The 17,549-nt window shown below is 44.7% G+C and overlaps 1 protein-coding gene across 10 annotated transcripts in view; it reads left to right on the top strand.

Moving 5' to 3' along the window:
* FAT1 (FAT atypical cadherin 1) overlaps positions 1-9,038 on the top strand; it is a 126,987-nt gene extending 117,949 nt beyond the window's left edge. For 5 of the 10 annotated variants that reach the window (XM_082715044.1, XM_082715048.1, XM_082715049.1 and 2 more), the window contains 5 exons: positions 292-923; positions 2,148-2,285; positions 4,660-4,719; positions 6,774-6,809; positions 7,596-9,038. In XM_082715044.1, coding sequence (XP_082571170.1) covers positions 292-923; positions 2,148-2,285; positions 4,660-4,719; positions 6,774-6,809; positions 7,596-8,224 — 1,495 coding nt within the window. In that variant the 3' untranslated portion in view covers positions 8,225-9,038. Of the gene's footprint in view, positions 1-291; positions 924-2,147; positions 2,286-2,783; positions 2,837-4,659; positions 4,720-6,773; positions 6,810-7,595 lie in introns of those variants that run through there. The other 5 variants (XM_082715047.1, XM_082715051.1, XM_082715052.1 and 2 more) reach the window with 3 other exon arrangements.
* Positions 9,039-17,549: the final 8,511 nt, after the last annotated feature.

Here is a 17,549-nt window from a genome sequence, read left to right as displayed (position 1 = left end):
TCCAGTGTGCATTCTGAACAAAGAGAATGAGACGCAGACTGAACGCTTAGCCGGTGGGTTTGGGTTAATCATCTGTGGCATCAGTTACATACAGAGTGATGTCCTGCATCTCTCCCCGAGGGACCCCGTGTAGACTCACGTGACTAATTACTCCATGAGGGGTTTTTTCGTTGTAATAACTTGTTGGTAGCGTTTTTTTGGTGGTTACTCATGCTGTTGTGTTTGTGTTCAGTCCCTGGGCTCTGGGAACTAGGGACTTGTGTGGCAAGTGTCTGTCCTCGCTCTTGGCAGGTGTCAGAGTGACGTTGACGAGTGTGCCGCCAGCCCCTGTCGCAACGGGGCGCTGTGTGAGAACACGCACGGCTCCTACCACTGCAACTGCAGCCGTGAGTACCGGGGCCGACACTGCGAGGACGCCATGCCCAATCAGTACGTGTCCACTCCGTGGAACATCGGCCTGGCCGAGGGCATAGGCATTCTCGTGTTTGTAACGGGGATCTTCCTGCTGGTGGGGCTGTTTGTCCTCTGCCGCAAGATAGTCAGTCGGAAGAAGAAACATCAGGCCGAACCCGAAGACAAGCACCTGGGCCCCAGCGCCGCTTTCTTGCAAAGACCGTATTTTGATGCCAAGCTCAATAAGAACATTTACTCAGACATACCACCCCAGGTGCCTGTCCGTCCTATCTCCTACACTCCAAGCATTCCAAGCGACTCGAGGAACAACCTGGACCGCAATTCCTTTGAAGGATCTGCCATCCCGGAGCATCCGGAGTTCAGCACCTTCAACCCCGAAGCCGTGCACGGACACCGGAAAGCCGTGGCCGTCTGCAGCGTGGCTCCAAACTTGCCGCCCCCGCCGCCCTCCAACTCCCCGTCGGACAGTGACTCCATACAGAAGCCCAGCTGGGACTTCGACTACGACAGTAAGCGTGGCCCTTTGCACCTGCATCAAATGTCACTGAGCTGAACTGTGACCTTGTACCTTCTGCTAAAGCAGCCGGTGGGCCCGGTCACGTGCTGGAGCCCACAGCAGGGATCAGTGCGCTCGGGCTCCCAGACCTGGGGGTGTGATGTGAGATGCTTGTCGTGGCCGAGAGCCGTGGTGGTCTGTCAATCAAGGACCTCATACTAATATTCAGGAGAGAGCAGCTCTTTCTTGGATAGATATGGGCTCTCAGGATTTGGGGGGCTTATTAGGACAAATTAGGAAGAGTATTTGTATGATGGATTTTTTTTTTAAGATTTTATTTATTTAATTATTTGACAGAGAGAGATCATAAGTAGGCAGAGAGGCAGGCAGAGAGAGGGGGGGAAGCAGGCTCCCCGCCGAGCAGAGAGCCCGACGTGGGGCTTGATCCCAGGACCCTGAGATCATGACCTGAGCTGAAGGCAGAGGCTTAAACCACTGAGCCACCCAGGCGCCCCTGATGGAATGTTTTTTTAAAGATTTTATTTGGCAGACAGAGAGGCAGGTAGAGAGGTAAGCAGGCTCCCCGCTGAGCAGAGAGCTGGACGCAGGGCTTGATCCCAGGACCCTGAGATAATGAGCTGAAGGCAGAGGCTTTAACCCACTGAGCCATCCAGGCACCCCTGTATGATGGATGTTTTAAAAAGAGAAGCATAGTGTTTATAACAGCAGTCTGTATCATTTGATGCTTTAAAAATGGCTGTATGTGTCTTTTTTTAAAAATTTTATTTATTTGACAGAGAGAGATCACAAGTAGGCAGAGAGGCAGGCAGAGAGAGAGGAGGAAGCAGGCTCCCTGCTGAGCAGAAAGCCCGATTCAGGACTCGATCCCAGGACCCTGAGATCATGACCCGAGCCGAAGGCAGCGGCTCAACCCACTGAGCCACCCAGGCGCCTCTGTATGTGTCTTTTATAAGAGGAGGTTTTAATTCCCCATACTGTCTCATGATCTCCGCAGTTAGGTTTGTGGAGACTTTTTCTGTTCTGGGAATCTGCGGGAATACCTGCAGGTTTGAAGGTTTTCAGTTTTTTAGTCGCTTCCCCCGTTTTCTTTCGGTTGTGCCTGTAGGCCGGCAGGCTCAGGCAGCGTTCGGGTGTGCTTGCCCTGTGTGAGGACACAGCAGCGAGCTGAGCGGAGGCCTCACCCTCCTGGAGCTGACCATTGTCCTTTTCCTTTTAGCTAAAGTTGTGGACCTCGATCCCTGCCTGTCCAAGAAACCCCTGGAGGAAAAGCCTTCGCATCCATACAGCGCCCGGGAGAGCCTGTCAGAGGTGCAGTCCCTCAGCTCCTTCCAGTCCGAGTCCTGCGATGACAATGGTGAGTGAACAGTCTGAAACGCGGCGCAGGCTTGCTTGCCACGCTGTGGGCGTGGCATTGCGTGTGGAGTGTCGTGGGTGTGCCCGGGGCGCTTGTGGAGGCTGCGACTGTTCACGTCCCACTCGGGACCACCAGTGCACAGCCCCTTGTACAACTTGCATGAGCGTCTGCAGCGGGCAGAGTATTTCAGACCTTCCTAATGGGACAGGTCTTTGAACTGCAGCAGCCTGTCGGAAGTAGGGAAGAAAATACACTTAACTGAAAGATTTTTTCTGATTGTTGGGTTTTTTTTCCCCCCCACAATAGTAAATGTTGTAGAGGTTTTGTGGGGTTTTAAAAAAATGCTTGCAGCAGCTTTCTTGACCACAGCCCCCCACCCACCCTCCTCCTGCTGCACCCCTGGGAGGCGATGGGGTAGTCGGAATGTTCAGCTCCGGGAGCTCCTTCACTATTACAAGGTTTTATTTGTCTCTTCCACCAACTCCCCTGCGGCCCCAGCTCCCATTTGGATCAGAGCGTACTGACTGAGAGAACAGTTTAAGAGACTGCTAGTAAGTCTGATTATATTTCTAATGAAGAAAATTTGACAGTGGGATCTTTGATGCCAGTTCTGTTGATCTGATTTCTCTAGGTAAACTGCATCTGTAACAGCTTTGCCATGATAACACAGAGCAGGAGAGAAAATGGTCAATATTCAGTAATAAAATAGTTGTTAGTGGAAATTTTTGCAGCTCAGAATTAGTAAGTTTGACTTTTTTTTTTGCATAAAAATGTAATGTGTTTAGCCATTTCAAATATTTGGTGGAAAGAACTAACCCATTATTATTAATTTCTAAACCCAGAGTAATAGTTCATAATATATTTCAGTCTTTTCCCAAAGTAAAGATGGCCAGTTTACTCCATTCATATGATTTCAAGCATCTTATGTGTCAGATCAGAGTCCACCTGTGTTTATTACTTATTACTTAGTGACGGAGTCTATGAGCATAGCTTTGCTTATTAAACCAACAGAATGAATTCTTTTTTCCATTAGGCTTAATTTAAAACATTAGTGTTGCCAGTTTATGTAATTTACATTTTGGTTCCTCAAATGCTCTTCATAAATAAATTTCAGAATCTTGTCAGTGTTTTCCTCAGAACATCATTCTTCTTAATACTGCTAACGGCTTTTAATAAACTGTGGCCCATCAGTTACAAAAGTTAATTGCTGGAAAATTTAGCATGAGAAAGAAGACATATCCAGGAGTGTTTGTATCTTAATTTTTATCAGTCAGAAAGTCCAGATAAAAAACGTGGACTTAAATTATATTTTTAGTTTTCTGAGGCTTTCATAACAGATCCCCACAAAGGTGGTGGCTAAACACAAGGTAAATTTATCATCTTACAGTTCTGTAGTTTAGAAATCTCACCGTAGGTCAGTGGGCTCACATGAAAGTGTTGGCAGGGCACTGTGTTTCTGCCCCCTCTAGAGGAGAACCTCCCTGACCTTTCCCGGCTTCTAGAAGATGGTCTCCTTGCAAAGACAACATTGCCTCTCTCCTTGGCCATTCTTCTGTAGTCCTCACTCCCTCCACCCACTACAGACCATGTAGGAAAATCTCCCCATCTCCAGACCTTTAATCATACAAGCAAAGTCAGTCCCTTTGCCAGGGATGCTAACATATTCACCGTCTCCCAGGATTAGATGGGGACATCTTGGAGGGCCATTGTTCAGCTTACTACATGCACACATGTTTATCTTGGCGTAGATGCTTTAAAACAATCTGATCTATAAATAAAAGGGAATTTACCTAGGAAACAGCCAGGCAGACAGTCTGCATTTCTCTGCTGGTATGTTAGCTCCCCAGCTGTTAGCCCGTCTGCAAAAAAAAGATAAGAAATTTGTAGTTGGGAGTATATAGAACAGAATTAAAGCCAGTTTTGTATTTATATTACATATTTAATCTTATTATGTAATACTAAATTTTTCTTGGAAGGTACAAATTCATTAAATAAACCCAGAAAATTGGCTTAGCAAGCACTTTACTGTTTAAATGTGAAGTCTTATGCCCATGAGATGTTTAAATAAGGATTGTTTTGTCATGACTAGATCTGCAAGTGAGAAAACTTAGAGCTAAAATATGTCTTAAATTACAGTATAGTGTGCTTACTTTAGCCCTTTGATTAACAACGACTGCGTATAGCTGGACTAGAAAGATATCTAAGATACATAATAGCAAGAGTACAGGGCTCATGCATAATTATATTACGTGTTATGTTAAAGTTTTCACATTTTTAAATTAGGAAGTAGAAATTATATAAAGAAATCCTATTTCATGCACTATTTTCTAACTGAAGGTTTTCCTAATTTACTCCTTTTGTACCTTTTTACAAGCTTCCATAGTGACTGTAATCCACCTTGTCAACGCTGTCGTTGACACGGTGAATGAAGAAGGTATAGTCACAATACGTGTGCTGTGTTTGTGTTTATAGTCCCTGCCACAGCGAATCCTGTGCTTTCGCCTGTTGTAGTGTATAAAAAAAGTGTGGTTTTGAGGGGGTTGAGTACTTTTGTGCATGGGGTGTATGTATATTCGTAATCCAGATATGTTGCAAAAATATCCTTACGTAATGTTACGTCTTTGTCACTCTTTGCCACTCGTCGTGAATTTATATAGACATCAGAAGTGACCTGTGGGATCTTGACAGCTTGGCTTTACATGACATGGTATTAAGAGGCTTAGTAGTTACATTCTAGCTGAACATTTCTTTTTTTCAATCTTCTTCATAGGAATAACACTAACACACAGCTTTTATAATTACCTGAGTGTGATTAAGGATAATGATAGAACATGGCAGAAAGTAATTCTTTTCATTATATGGTGTAGTGAAAATTAATATGAAGCTTTATCTCTGTTTAAAATTCTCTGAAAGGGCATTGATCAGCACCTAACGTTTCTTTAAATAAGCCCTTTATTAATGCACTGAAGTAGGAGTAATCACATGTAAATTGCACAGCCTAGTAGCTTTTAAATTGTAAATCCCATCTCCAGGAGGGCTTAGAATTTGCCTTTCTCTACACAATCAAGAGTGCATTACCCTTAGGGGATTGTCTTTGGGAAGAGAGGTGTGTTTTTAAGATTGAGTTGAGAGGATGGTTTCAGGATAGGGCAGGCCAGGCGGAAGCTTGTAACTTCCCCAGGAACAGGTACTGTGATCTGTATTTTGTCTCGTGGATTTTAGTTATAAATATGGATGGAATTTTAGAAAGCAGAACTTAAAACCATTCTTTCATGGGTTCTCCTTCACTGAAAAGTAATAGAAACTGTATTTAAAGTTGACCGCTTGCTTGAGCATTTTAAGAATCTAGTGCCTCTGGAGTAACAGGTGGTCAAGTTCTCTCTTCAAGAAATTACATTTTTGTAGACTTTAGAAACAATTCTGTAGTTACACATTGACTAAATACTGGCTTATTTTTTAGCGTCACCATGGTGGTTCACTTTTAGCTTTAAATTCCTAGAAGAGAACCACCAGTCAGGTCCTCTTTGCTCCAGATTTCTTTATTTATTACATGGGTTTTCGGGAACAATTGTACAATGCATGGAAAGCATTCAGAAAAGCTCTGAAATGACCCTATTTCTACTGTGATTACTACTTTCCAAGAATAAGAATCATGACAACAGCTAAGAGTTTGGGCTCGACCTACATTATCTGATTTAATCCTTCTATTAAAGGGATTTCCACTTGCCTTTCAAAGATAAGAACTTGAAGTTTAGCCAGGGTAAGCAACCTGCCCAGGGCCGGGGCCTTACTAAAGTGGGATTTACATCTTTTGGGGCCTGCGGCCTCCATGCTGGAGTTCTGTGTACGAACCCGGAGTCGTGAAGGAGCGAGTGGCTTTGCAGCTCTGGGGTGTGGGCAGGAGTCAGCACAGCCCATGCTCTCTCCCGGGACAAGGGAACAATGGGAAGATCGAGTCACGTTCAGAATGGGCAGGGTTTGTAGAGAGTTTCTTCTGTCCATTCATGAGTTCCTGCAATAGTGGATTTGTCTGAATGTAACGTACCTTTGAGGGCTGTACTGTGCTGTGAAGTGTGTCTTAGATGTATTTGGATTGTGTCATCATACTGTTCAGTATCACGAAGGTGTCCTTTAAGTTCCCTCTCAATTTACGTGCTATTGGGGCTTATAGACTATTCCTAACCAAATTGGGTGCATTCAGGTTCCGATAGCCAGAAAAAAGAAAAAGAAAGTAAACTCCTGCGGAGCTCCCGGCAGAGTTCATCATCCCAGTCTTTTCCTCTCCTCCCCGTCCCATTTCATTTGTGCCGCGTGCATTTCTCAGCCATTCGGACCTTCTGGGGAGCACGGCTCCGAGGCTGGTCCATGGCTGCATGGGCCTTGATAGACAGTGGGCATTGTGTTATGTACTGATCGTGATTGCCTTTCCAGTCATCTTTCTGTTTTAATTATAAATATTTTCTTTTCTCTCTACTCTGCCACCAAAAGAGTCTTTGGCTGCTCCTGACCTCAGCAAATCAAGAGGTGACTTATGCATGCCAGTTGTTCATTGATACTCACTAAAAAAAATTGGTAAAGGTTTGCCCCCACGGCTGACTTGCTTCACTTGTCTGCTCCGTGGATGCCGCAGTAACTGAGTCCAGAGCTGTCTGTGCTGCATTCTAAACCTGTCGCCTCGCCTGCGTGTCCGAGGAGTCCCGTAATCTCCAGGGCGGAGGGAGCATCCCCATATCGGGGGGTTTCTAAAAAAAATTATAGTCCAAAATGATTCTTTGTCCTTGTAAATGTAACAAAAACTGGGTGTTGTAATCGATCCAAACTTGGGCTATTTTTCAGTTTTGGGTTGCATTTTGCTTGATTTGGAAGCATGCTTTGTTACGTACCTTTATTAATGTCTATAAAGGAATTTTCTTTTGTAATGTTAGCATGTCACTGTGTCCTGAGCCTGAGCTGATCCCCTTTGGATAGAGCAGTGGGTCCTGAAGGGCTGTTGGGAAGCGCTTGTTGGAAAGTACCTGTCCTTCAGATGCCGGCACACTGCTTCTGTTCAGACTTGTTTGCTTTCCTTGAAAGTCAGGCACCCACGTGAAACTCTCGGTCCCCCTTTTGGAACTAGAGCTTAGTTCAGAGAGTTATCAAAACTCAGTCGGGGTGAGGGGGGCAGCGGGAGGCCCTCAAAGCATCGAGCAGCGGATTCCGCAGGGAGGAACCCGTGGGACGCCCTCGCGCTTGTTCTACGCTGAGCTCTTTGTGCGATGGCACAGATAGCAGGGAGGAAAGAAACTGAAATCTGTTCTCTTTCCTACCAAGGCTATCACTGGGATACGTCGGATTGGATGCCGAGCGTTCCTCTGCCAGATATACAAGAATTTCCCAATTACGAGGTCATTGACGAGCAGACCCCACTCTACTCAGCAGATCCGAATGCCATCGACACAGACTATTACCCCGGAGGCTATGACATCGAGAGCGATTTCCCACCGCCACCAGAAGACTTCCCCGCCCCTGACGAACTGCCGCCCTTGCCTCCGGAATTCAGCGACCAGTTCGAGTCCATACACCCTCCCAGAGACATGCCCGCCGCGGGCAGTCTGGGCTCCTCCTCGCGAAACCGGCAGAGGTTCCACTTGAATCAGTATCTGCCCAATTTCTACCCCGTCGATATGTCTGAACCTCAAAAACCAGGCGCCGGCGAGAACAGTCCGTGCAGAGAACCCTATGCCCCCTTCCCTCCGGGGTACCCCAGAAACTTTGAAGCCCCTCCCGCAGAAACCATGCCCCTGTCCGTGTACGCCTCCACGGCCTCCTGCTCTGACGTGTCGGCGTGCTGTGACGTGGAGTCGGAGGTCATGATGAGTGACTACGAGAGCGGGGAGGACGGTCACTTCGAGGAGGTGACGGTGCCCCCGCTGGATGCGCAGCAACACACGCAGGTGTGACGCTCAGCCTCCCCCCAAAGTGCCTGGACCCGACCGAACCTGGAGCTGGTTCTGTACGTGATCTTCCGCATCGTTCTCCGCAGCAGTGCTTCAGCGCTTTTCTTTCCTTTTCGTCTTTTTGGGTGAGCTACGATGGGCATGGCTGCACTGAGTCACGCACCTCTGGACAAGTTAGCCATTTCCGGTGTCCGAACCTACTGTAACGGGAGGAGGTTTCCTTTGGCCGTGCCATTTCCAAACCTCTGTCTGCATTTACATGTGTCTGTTAAAATAATGAAACAAAAAATCAGTCCTATCACCTTGTTAGCATGATTCATGTATTTATATAGATTTGATTATTTTAATTTTTTTTTGTAAATTTTATGTACAGATTTGATTTCTTATAGTTTTAACTAGGTTTTTCCAAATACTTGGTGCATTTGTTTTTGACCGAAATTTGGTGGTGTTAGCGTCATTACCTAGCACCCTGATTTTTTAATATAACCAGGGTTTCATTATCTGTCCTCTTCCACTGAAGTACGACATTTCATTAAGACATTTCAATATAGTCTTTGAGTTCTCGCTGTACATAGGAGGAGGAAAGATCTTCCACATGGACATGTCTTAAATGAGTTACTGTATTTTAGAATTATAAACATTTTTCATTACTGGAAAGTGTAATGGGGACCTTCTGCTTACCTGTTTAGAACCAAAACCATCACGACACAGTTTTTATAGTGTCTGTATATTTGTGATGCAACAGTCATGTAAAGGTTTTTACTGAAAACTACCATTAGCCAGTCTTTCTTACTGACAATAAATTATTAATAAAATACTGTAGCGTTACTGCCTGTTTTTCCTGTGTTTAGGCCCTTGTTTAGGATTTAAAGAGGAGTTGACAAAGAACGCGGACGGGTGTAGAGACCTTAGGTTTTTGGGGCCTTCGGTGTGAAGGGCCCAGATGCCAAACCAGGTGGTACTTACAGATGTAGCCACTAGGTGGCAGTACACGGCCACTGGAGCCTGCTCAGAGTTCCAGGTGTAGGCCCAAGACCCTGCTCTTTTATGTGTTTTCCAACTAAAACTTTAAGAAAACTTTCCTTTATACATTTTCTCAGTATTTGTTGGGTATCATTTAAAGGCTCCTATGGTCTTCCCCTCTGACTTTATCAAAAACGAAGTACAAAGCATTTTATCTTCTGTAATCGAGAAACACCTACTTGTGTATGATTTAGTCTGAAACCAAGAAGCTATTTGCCATGTGGATACAGTGAAATCGGTACTTATTACCTGCCCTCTGTCCTATGACACGCAGGACAGATTCAGGCGCTCTCAGAACTTCAGAAAGCTACGTTTTTCCTTTAAGTACATGAAGTAAATGCCTTCTTTGCTTTACCAGAGGAGATCAGGTGCAAAGTCTAAACATCAGAGCTGGCTGTGATAACGGAGAAACAGCACCCTCATGTCATACCTTCTGCTGTATCCAGGTGCAACTCTGAGCAGTTTCCTGTTTCCCTGTTCATATGTTTAGGTCTCTGTATTGCTTCTGGGGTCACTAATTTTTTTAGGAATTGTGTACTAATGCAGCGTGACGTTCAAGGAAGGCCTTGTAACTATTAACCCACCTCCTTGTAGTTAAACCCTGACTTTCGGATTAATGCACATATAGGGTTCGCACTGTTCTGGTGGTGGTAACACTCACTGCTGCACTAAGTGTAGTACATGATGTTTATTTCCAATTACCTTGCTACTTTCCCTTTTTCTGAAACAGTTGCCTTAATTTTTCTTTTACTTTTCAAAATCTGAAGCCATTTCATTAATTTATCCAAAAGAATTTTTTGGTCACCTACTGTATGTGATTGTTCACAAAAAGACAAAAACCCCTACCTTGTCTGCTCCCCGTCACGGCATATACACAGTGGTGGGGGGGAGGGGAGGCTGCTGAAAACCACAGGTGTGCGCTGCGCTGCGCTGCGTGCGGTGAGGCCCAGGCTCCTCCCTGCCGCCCTGAGGGCTGCACAGTGAGCATCTGGATGCAAGGAAGCTTTGGTAGAACTCTGGGAAATCCTGCTCTGTCTCCTCCTGCTCTGAGTTGGTTTCTGTGAAAAATAAAGTAGTCAGGAACTGGATCATCTTCACAAAATTAGATTGAATTCCTATGGAGTTTTCAGTAACTTCACAGAAATTTAGCAGTTAGGTTGTAATCAGACCTGGAAAACTACCCCAGCGCCCATCCACCACCCTCAGCCTTGCTCCAGTTCCAGATTCCCCTCCGCGCCACCTCTGCCTTCTCCCAGCCCACTGGCTCCGCTCTGTAACCTTCTGAAGGTCCACGTGGGCTGCTCGTTCTGATTTGCAGACTGGCGTGGACTTAATGATCACTCTTCATCAGAAGCATTAGGTTCAGTTTCAATTAGTGCACCAGCTGAGAGCCAGTTATTTTTCACAATTTCATTTCTTCACAGCAGTTCACTGCCTCTACTGCAAACAGAATGAGCCACTTGGAAAGGACAAGTATTTTTCTTTCCCCCAAGAAAACCCCTACTTATGTGAACCCTTAGGGAATGAGTGCGCTTGTCCCCATGCTGTCAGAAAGTGTGGCTCTAGAAGAGGCTAGGTTTTCAAAGGATGCTAGACACAGAAAATGTGTAACGTTTGAATGCAATTGTCATTGGACCTAATAGATCTAACAAAGAGCTACGAGAGCAGGGTCTCTAGGAGACATGACAGATAGCTCAGTGGTTCTAAACCAGAGCCATTACCCAGTTGTCTCAAGGAGTAAAGAGAAATTCTCATAATGTCTAATGATGGTTGCTTCAATTCATTGTAATGTTTGTAAGTACCACCTAACAGTTTAGGATACAGGAAGAATACAGGAGGAGGAACAAACCCTCATCCACCCCGATGCTGTGTCCGCCTCTTCAGGCCTGTCAGAGACTGAGAAGCACAGCCCCACCTCCTCGCCAGATACGGAATATTAGTCCCTGCCAATGAAGACGGCAAACGTTTTTCAATGATGCTCTTGTGATTTGTGTTTTTAGGTAATTACCTTAATTGAGCCTTTCCCTTCTTTCAAGGGTAAGTATACTTTCAGTAGAGGCTTTAAGATAGGGTGGAAAAAAATAAAATTTATTTGTAGACCTCACTAAAATTTCTTTAAACCACATGTGTAAAATGCACAAAGGTTCTCCAACTAAAAGTTCTTACTGGACTGAGATTGTTTCTAATAATGATCTCAAATGCTAAGTTTTTACTTCTAATGGGGAATTTCCCAAGATTTAAAAAGTTTTGAAAAAGATTCAAAAATACCCTCTGGTCATTGGAAACAGTGGACTGACCTTTAATTTCTGTGCCATAGTTTTGAGTCACACTGGGGTTCTGGAGCTACCCTCCTCATGAGTGTCAGAGCTCAGTTTCTTCTTTATTAAGAGCAGCAGCGAACACCTGTGTCTGCACCATGCTTTAAGAGCTGTGGCTACATAACCCTTACAACCCCCATGTAGGGGGACGGGGGAGGATCTCATTCATCTCTTGTCATCGTTCAGTTTATGTAAGAGAAACAGACATCTGTCTGCTGCGAAGCTGGCAAGCGGTAAAGCCCCATTCAGCCTGCGGGGTCTGAGGGCAGAGCCCACCAAGACTTGCTACCCCACCTGGCAGGTGCCCTGCTTCCCCGAATGCCCTGCCTCGGGGAAACAGGGCATTCCAGGACCGGCTCAGACCGCAGTCTGCACCCCTGCTAAGGTAGCTCTGCATAGTTTCGGGTTCAGTTTAACTCCGTTCGCAGGAGGGCTCCTTTTTAAAACTGTGGTTTCTCGGGGTACACTTGCGAACTCTTGTGCCTTCTGGCATCGGTGGCAGGTGGAAACTGCTGGCTTTTGAGCCACAGACCTCAAAGTTCTAAGCTGTGTCCTGCCGCTCATTAGCTGTATGATGAAGAACCAACTTTTATTTAGGTGCTTCCTTTGAAAAGGAGGTGTGAGCCGTCAGTGCCACACAGGAGCTCCGCGGAATCAAACCAGCGATCGAAATGAGGCTTCTCAGGAGACCTGCTTACCTTCCATTCTGCAGTTAGTAACTCTTTGAATCTATCCAGTGACCCCCTCCCCTTTAGCACGCCCACTTTCCAGATCAGGAAACCATTCCCACTTTCAGAGATCATTTTCTGAAGGTCACTCCACAGGTCCGTGTTGGGACTGAAATCCAGCGCCCTGACTCTGGTCTCAAAGCTCCATCCCCAGCCTTCCCTCTGAAGCATCACTGAAGCGAACCGGCCTGCACACGCACAAGTCCTCACCAGCATTCTGGCGCAAAGTAGATGTTCACCAAATGCTTTCGCTGCTGTACTCTTTCCTCCCTCACTGCCACCCCAGTCTTCAAACAGGTATTTTAATAGCTTATTTTTAAGATGTGTCATATGTAGGGACGCCTGGGTGGCTCAGTTGGTTAAGCGGCTGCCTTCGGCTTCCCAGCGTCCTGGGATCGAGTCCCACATCGGGCTCCTTGCTCCGCAGGGAGCCTGCTTCTCCCTCTGACTCTTCCTTCCACTCTGTCTGCCTGTGCTCGCTCTCATTCACTCTCTCTCTGACAAATAAATAAATAAAATCTTAAAAAAAAAAAAAAAAAGATGTGTCATATGTAAGTTTCATATTTGGGGGGGGGGAGAGCAGAAGGAGAGGAGGAGAAAGAATCCATGCCCAGCGCAGAGTCTCACGCAGGCTCAAGCTCACAACCCTGAGAACCTGAGCCAAAATCAAGATGCTTAACTAACTGGGCCACCAGGCATCCCTGAAAGTTTCGTTGACTTAGTGCCTTTATAGAACATGCTCTAATTCAAAGAAGCTTCCTAACCTAGATTAGATTTGACTAAGGACCTCGAATCCAAGAGAGTTTGGGCCATTTGCATCTGCATTGTTTTCTACGAAGTCAGAGCATTCCACGCTGGAGACTGGACGCCGTGGGGCCAGGTAAAGTCTCAAGATGCCAGTTTTGGGCGCTGGGTGGCTCAGTGGGTTAAGCCTCTGCCTTCAGCTCAGGTCATGATCTCAGGGTCCTGGGATCGAGCCCCACATTGGGCTCTCTGCTCAGCAGGGAGCCTGCTTCCCCTCTCTCTCTGCTTGCCTCTCTGCCTACTTGGGATCTCTGTCTGTCAAATAAATAAGTAAAATCTTTTTAAAAAAAAATGCCAATTTTGCTGCTCATTCATCCAGAAGTTGTTTCTGAGTATCTGCTCTAGTCAGTGAAGGCCAGAAGCATTGTGTTTGCCATTCGGTGAAGGATGGGCAAGACTAAGTCCCCACTCTTAGTAATGAGATGAGTGTTTGGGGTCACATTTATAGCTTGCCACCCCGCGTCTTATTTTTCCACCTGCTTCATTTAACAAAGTAAAGTATCCTCTCCGTTCACCTGGGATTCAAACTGTAGTGCTCCTGAGGCTCAGGTGCCCCTCCTCACACTGTCTCTTGTCTCCGTCTGTACGTCCGCCGTCCTTCTATCCATCCTTCCTTCTTCCCTTCCATCCTTCCTTCCATATATTCATTCATCCATTCATTCATTCATTCATTCGGTTTAAATTATCTCCTGGGTTGCATTAACAAACACTGGTCTAGCCTACCCTCTGCTATACCCTGCACACATAAAAGTGGGCAAAACTTGCTAATGAGCGGTCATGTAGCCTTTGAGGAAAAACAAATTTCAGTGTGGTCAAGGGTTGTGTTCCATGCAGCAATGTATATTGACTAAAAACTGAACTGCGAAGTTGAACCCTCTTTCTCCCAACTCCTAAAGCACTCTAGACTATGTCAGTGCTGAAATAGCAGTCATTTTTAGTTCTATGCAGTTTCCCCTTCATCCCTGCTACTGGAAATGTCACAATACATACTTTGGAACTTGATCACGAACTGACTGGCATTCTTCTGCCTTCTCAGCATGTCTCCTGAAGACCCAAGAAACACAAAGGTATGGTGCCTCAGACCATAGCTACCCCAGGGGTCCACACATGGGGTCCCTGAGCCAAGAGGGAAGTCTCAGGACTTTCTGGCCAAATCAGCCCCTCACTCGCCAATTCCAATTCCAGGTGGTCTGTTCTCATATAAGCACGTATCTGTCCCTTTACTTCACTGATTTCCAGCCAAAATCATGGGCACATATATTTTATAACCCCTGCCACGGTGCATGTACTTATGATTCTGCAGTGTATTTTTACATGTATCACCAGGAAAATGTCCACTATTCTTAATATCCCTTGAACTATTTTCTTCTGCAAGCAATCTTTCTCATCTTAGTATGAAATGAAACTTTGTAAATTGTATAAAGTAATGGTAAAAAACAAAGTATTTCTTTAATGGTATATTTAGCTCTTGAAATTAGGATACATTTACATTTGGTGAAAATATATATACTCTAAATAAAATTTAAATTCTTGTGTTGTTTTACAAACTTTTCGAGTACCTAACTATAATGTTCTTCTTAAAGCAGGCCAGCAAATAAAATCCATATTAACTCCTCTATTATAATGCAACATAAAAATTCTTTGAAAAAATATACTTCTCCTTTTTATTAACGGAAGAAACAGAGAAAATGTCTCATGACTTGAGGGTGACAAATGCATTAAAAATCCATTAGTCTGACAAATAGCAATGTTTTTTCTGATAAATTAGAAGTTTCCAAATATGATGAAAGACATAATTTCATGGAAATTACATCAGCTTAAAGCCAGCAGGCAATAATGGAATCATTTATTCTCTCATTTTATTCAACAAAAAATTGTTGGTGTCTACTGTAGCCCAGATGCTATGCTCAGTCCTGGGGATGCAACTGAGAACAAGCCCCCCGCCCAAGCTTCCCAGCCATGTGGTGGGACTCCAGCAAGAAAAGAGGTACGTGTGGCTTGTAAGTATTAGGATAAAGGGCATACTGTGACCTGCAGGAGCACTGAGGAGGAAAGGAGAAGCAAGATGTGGGACCTGACTTCATGGGGAAAGCAAAGCGATTCCAGAGAAGAGTGTGGAAGGAGCATTCCATGCAGAAGGAACGTATGGAAAACAGGAAGTGGGTAATAGGTGTCGCCCTTGGCCCGCAAGAACGACAATCAGCCTGGTATGGTGTTAATGCTTCATTCCATCAACTTCCTTAGCTTATATGCGGCAGGGTGACCAATAAGGGGCCAAGCAATGGGGAGAGCCAATGAGAGTGCTGTTACTATGCTGATTAAATTTGAAACAGCCAATGACTATGTCCTCCTTTAGGCAGGCTTCACCAGAACGTTCCTTGTTTACTTGCAGCTGTTTTGCTGTCAGTGAGCCAAGCGCCATCTTGTAATGGCGGGGACTTTCCCGGCCGGAGGCGGTCCCCGACAATAGGATGTTTGAGGAATGAGAGAAAGTTCATGGGTTGGAGGCTGGATTAGACGCCCTGGCTGAGGGAAAGAATGGTTAGGAAGGTCAAGGCTGGAAAGGCCAAGGTCAAGAAGGTCAAGGAGCAAAGGGCATCGTTGAAGGGTGGCCACTCCAGTCTGAGTTAGCCCTTGTCTATAGGACTGCTTTGAGTGTACTCCTTATATGTGTGGGTTTAGACACCACTCACTTTCTGACAGGGGCAGTCAGAGTCTGGGGAATCCCCCCTCTGGCTCCTTCCTCTTGGGGAATTTCCCATTCTTTGCCTATTTATGGTTTTCCTATTCCCTTCCCTCATTCCCAGCCAGAAAGACTGTGAAGATTTCCATATGCACTCTCCCCCTCCCCCATCACCCATCCCCTTGGTGGGAGACAGCCATCTGCGCTGCTCTATTCACCTATTGATTATACTGATTTACCAAACCCCAATTATAGGAGGTTTAGGTTTTAAATCTCACAGACAATGCTGTGAGGCACAACCACGTGTCCATACACTATTTTCTACCAGTGGAATTATTAGGTCAAATGAATATGCAGTTTTAAGACTTTTATGTAGTGCACAGGAATTTTTCTCAGATTTCAATATGTATATATTTTTTTTATCACACTTGGACCTACCATTCCTCTTAATGTTTTTAAAAGTGATAGCTGGTAACTATAATGGTAACTTCCCATACATTTGGTTTTTATTTTCTCAATGAGAAGTTGCATATAGGTTTTAGTTTTTAATTCTCTAATTATGTCCTTAAAATATATTTCTATCATTTTTCTTATTTGAAAAAAAATCCTCTACATAATGAAGGGCATTGATATTCTATATGATAGGCCGCAAATCATTTCCCTGGTCTAAACTGGCTTTTACTTGTTGATGGCACTTTAAAAAAAAAAAAAAAAAAAAAAGGAGAAGAACTTTTAACTTTTGTGCAGTCAAATCTATCCTGGCTGAGAAACACCACCTCTCAGGAGCCCGAGGGGCCACAGTGCAATTCCTGCCTCTATCCCTTACCTGCTGTGGCCCTTTGGTGCATCACATGACCTTCTAGAGCCACCAGTCTCTCGTCCATAAAATACTCCCAGCCATACCCAACCTTTTAGGACCACTAGCAGATTGTGTGGGAGAATGCACGGAGAATACTTATCCCAGAACTGGGACGTGTTGAGTATGCAGCATACAGTAGCTACTACTGTTCCTTCTATGGTTATGAGTGCTGTCTGTCCTATCCTCTTTTTCATGCCGGAGTTCTTTTCACACCAAAGTTACAGAAGTATTTACCTACATTTTATTTTATTTTTTAACCTATATACATATATTTTTTACCTACATTTTCTTAAATGAATCTTTGCTTTTATAATGTAACCTTCCTTCACTGATGGGAAATCATCAAAACTTGATCTTGTGTTATCTTCAATTGTTAATGTTGACATGATTTCAGTTATTGTAATTTTTTTAAAGATTTTATTTATTTATTTGACATATTGATCACAAGTAGCAGAGAGATGGGGGGAAGCAGGCACCCTGTTGAGGAGAGAGCCCAATGCAGGGCTCCATCCCAGACCCTGAGATGATGATTTGAGCCAAAGGCAGAGGCTTAACCCACTATGCCCCCCCGGGTGCCCCACAGTTATTGTAACTTTTCATGGATGGTTTAACATTGGCAACTAATACCCTCTCCCCCTCATTTATTCAAATCCTTTTTTCTACACATTCTTTCAAGGAACTTCATGATTTTTTTTTTTTAATGCTATTGTTATTTTTGTTGGGCTGGCAAAAAGTATTTGGGAAATTAATTTTCAAGCTTTCAATCCAGGAGCATGGTTTGTCTCTCCCTTTGTGTTTTCTTTCAAGATACTCAGTGAAGTTTTGAGGTATTTATTTTTTTTTTAAATTTCTTTACACATTGCCCTGCACATTGCTGATGAAGCCAGTTTCTAGTAATTCTACATTGATTGCT

Source organism: Mustela nivalis (genome assembly GCF_964662115.1).
Source record: "Mustela nivalis genome assembly, chromosome: 20".
Taxonomy (NCBI): domain Eukaryota; kingdom Metazoa; phylum Chordata; class Mammalia; order Carnivora; family Mustelidae; genus Mustela; species Mustela nivalis.
The sequence above is the reverse complement of the archived record's forward strand: the minus strand, read 5'-3'. Positions and strand labels throughout refer to the sequence as shown.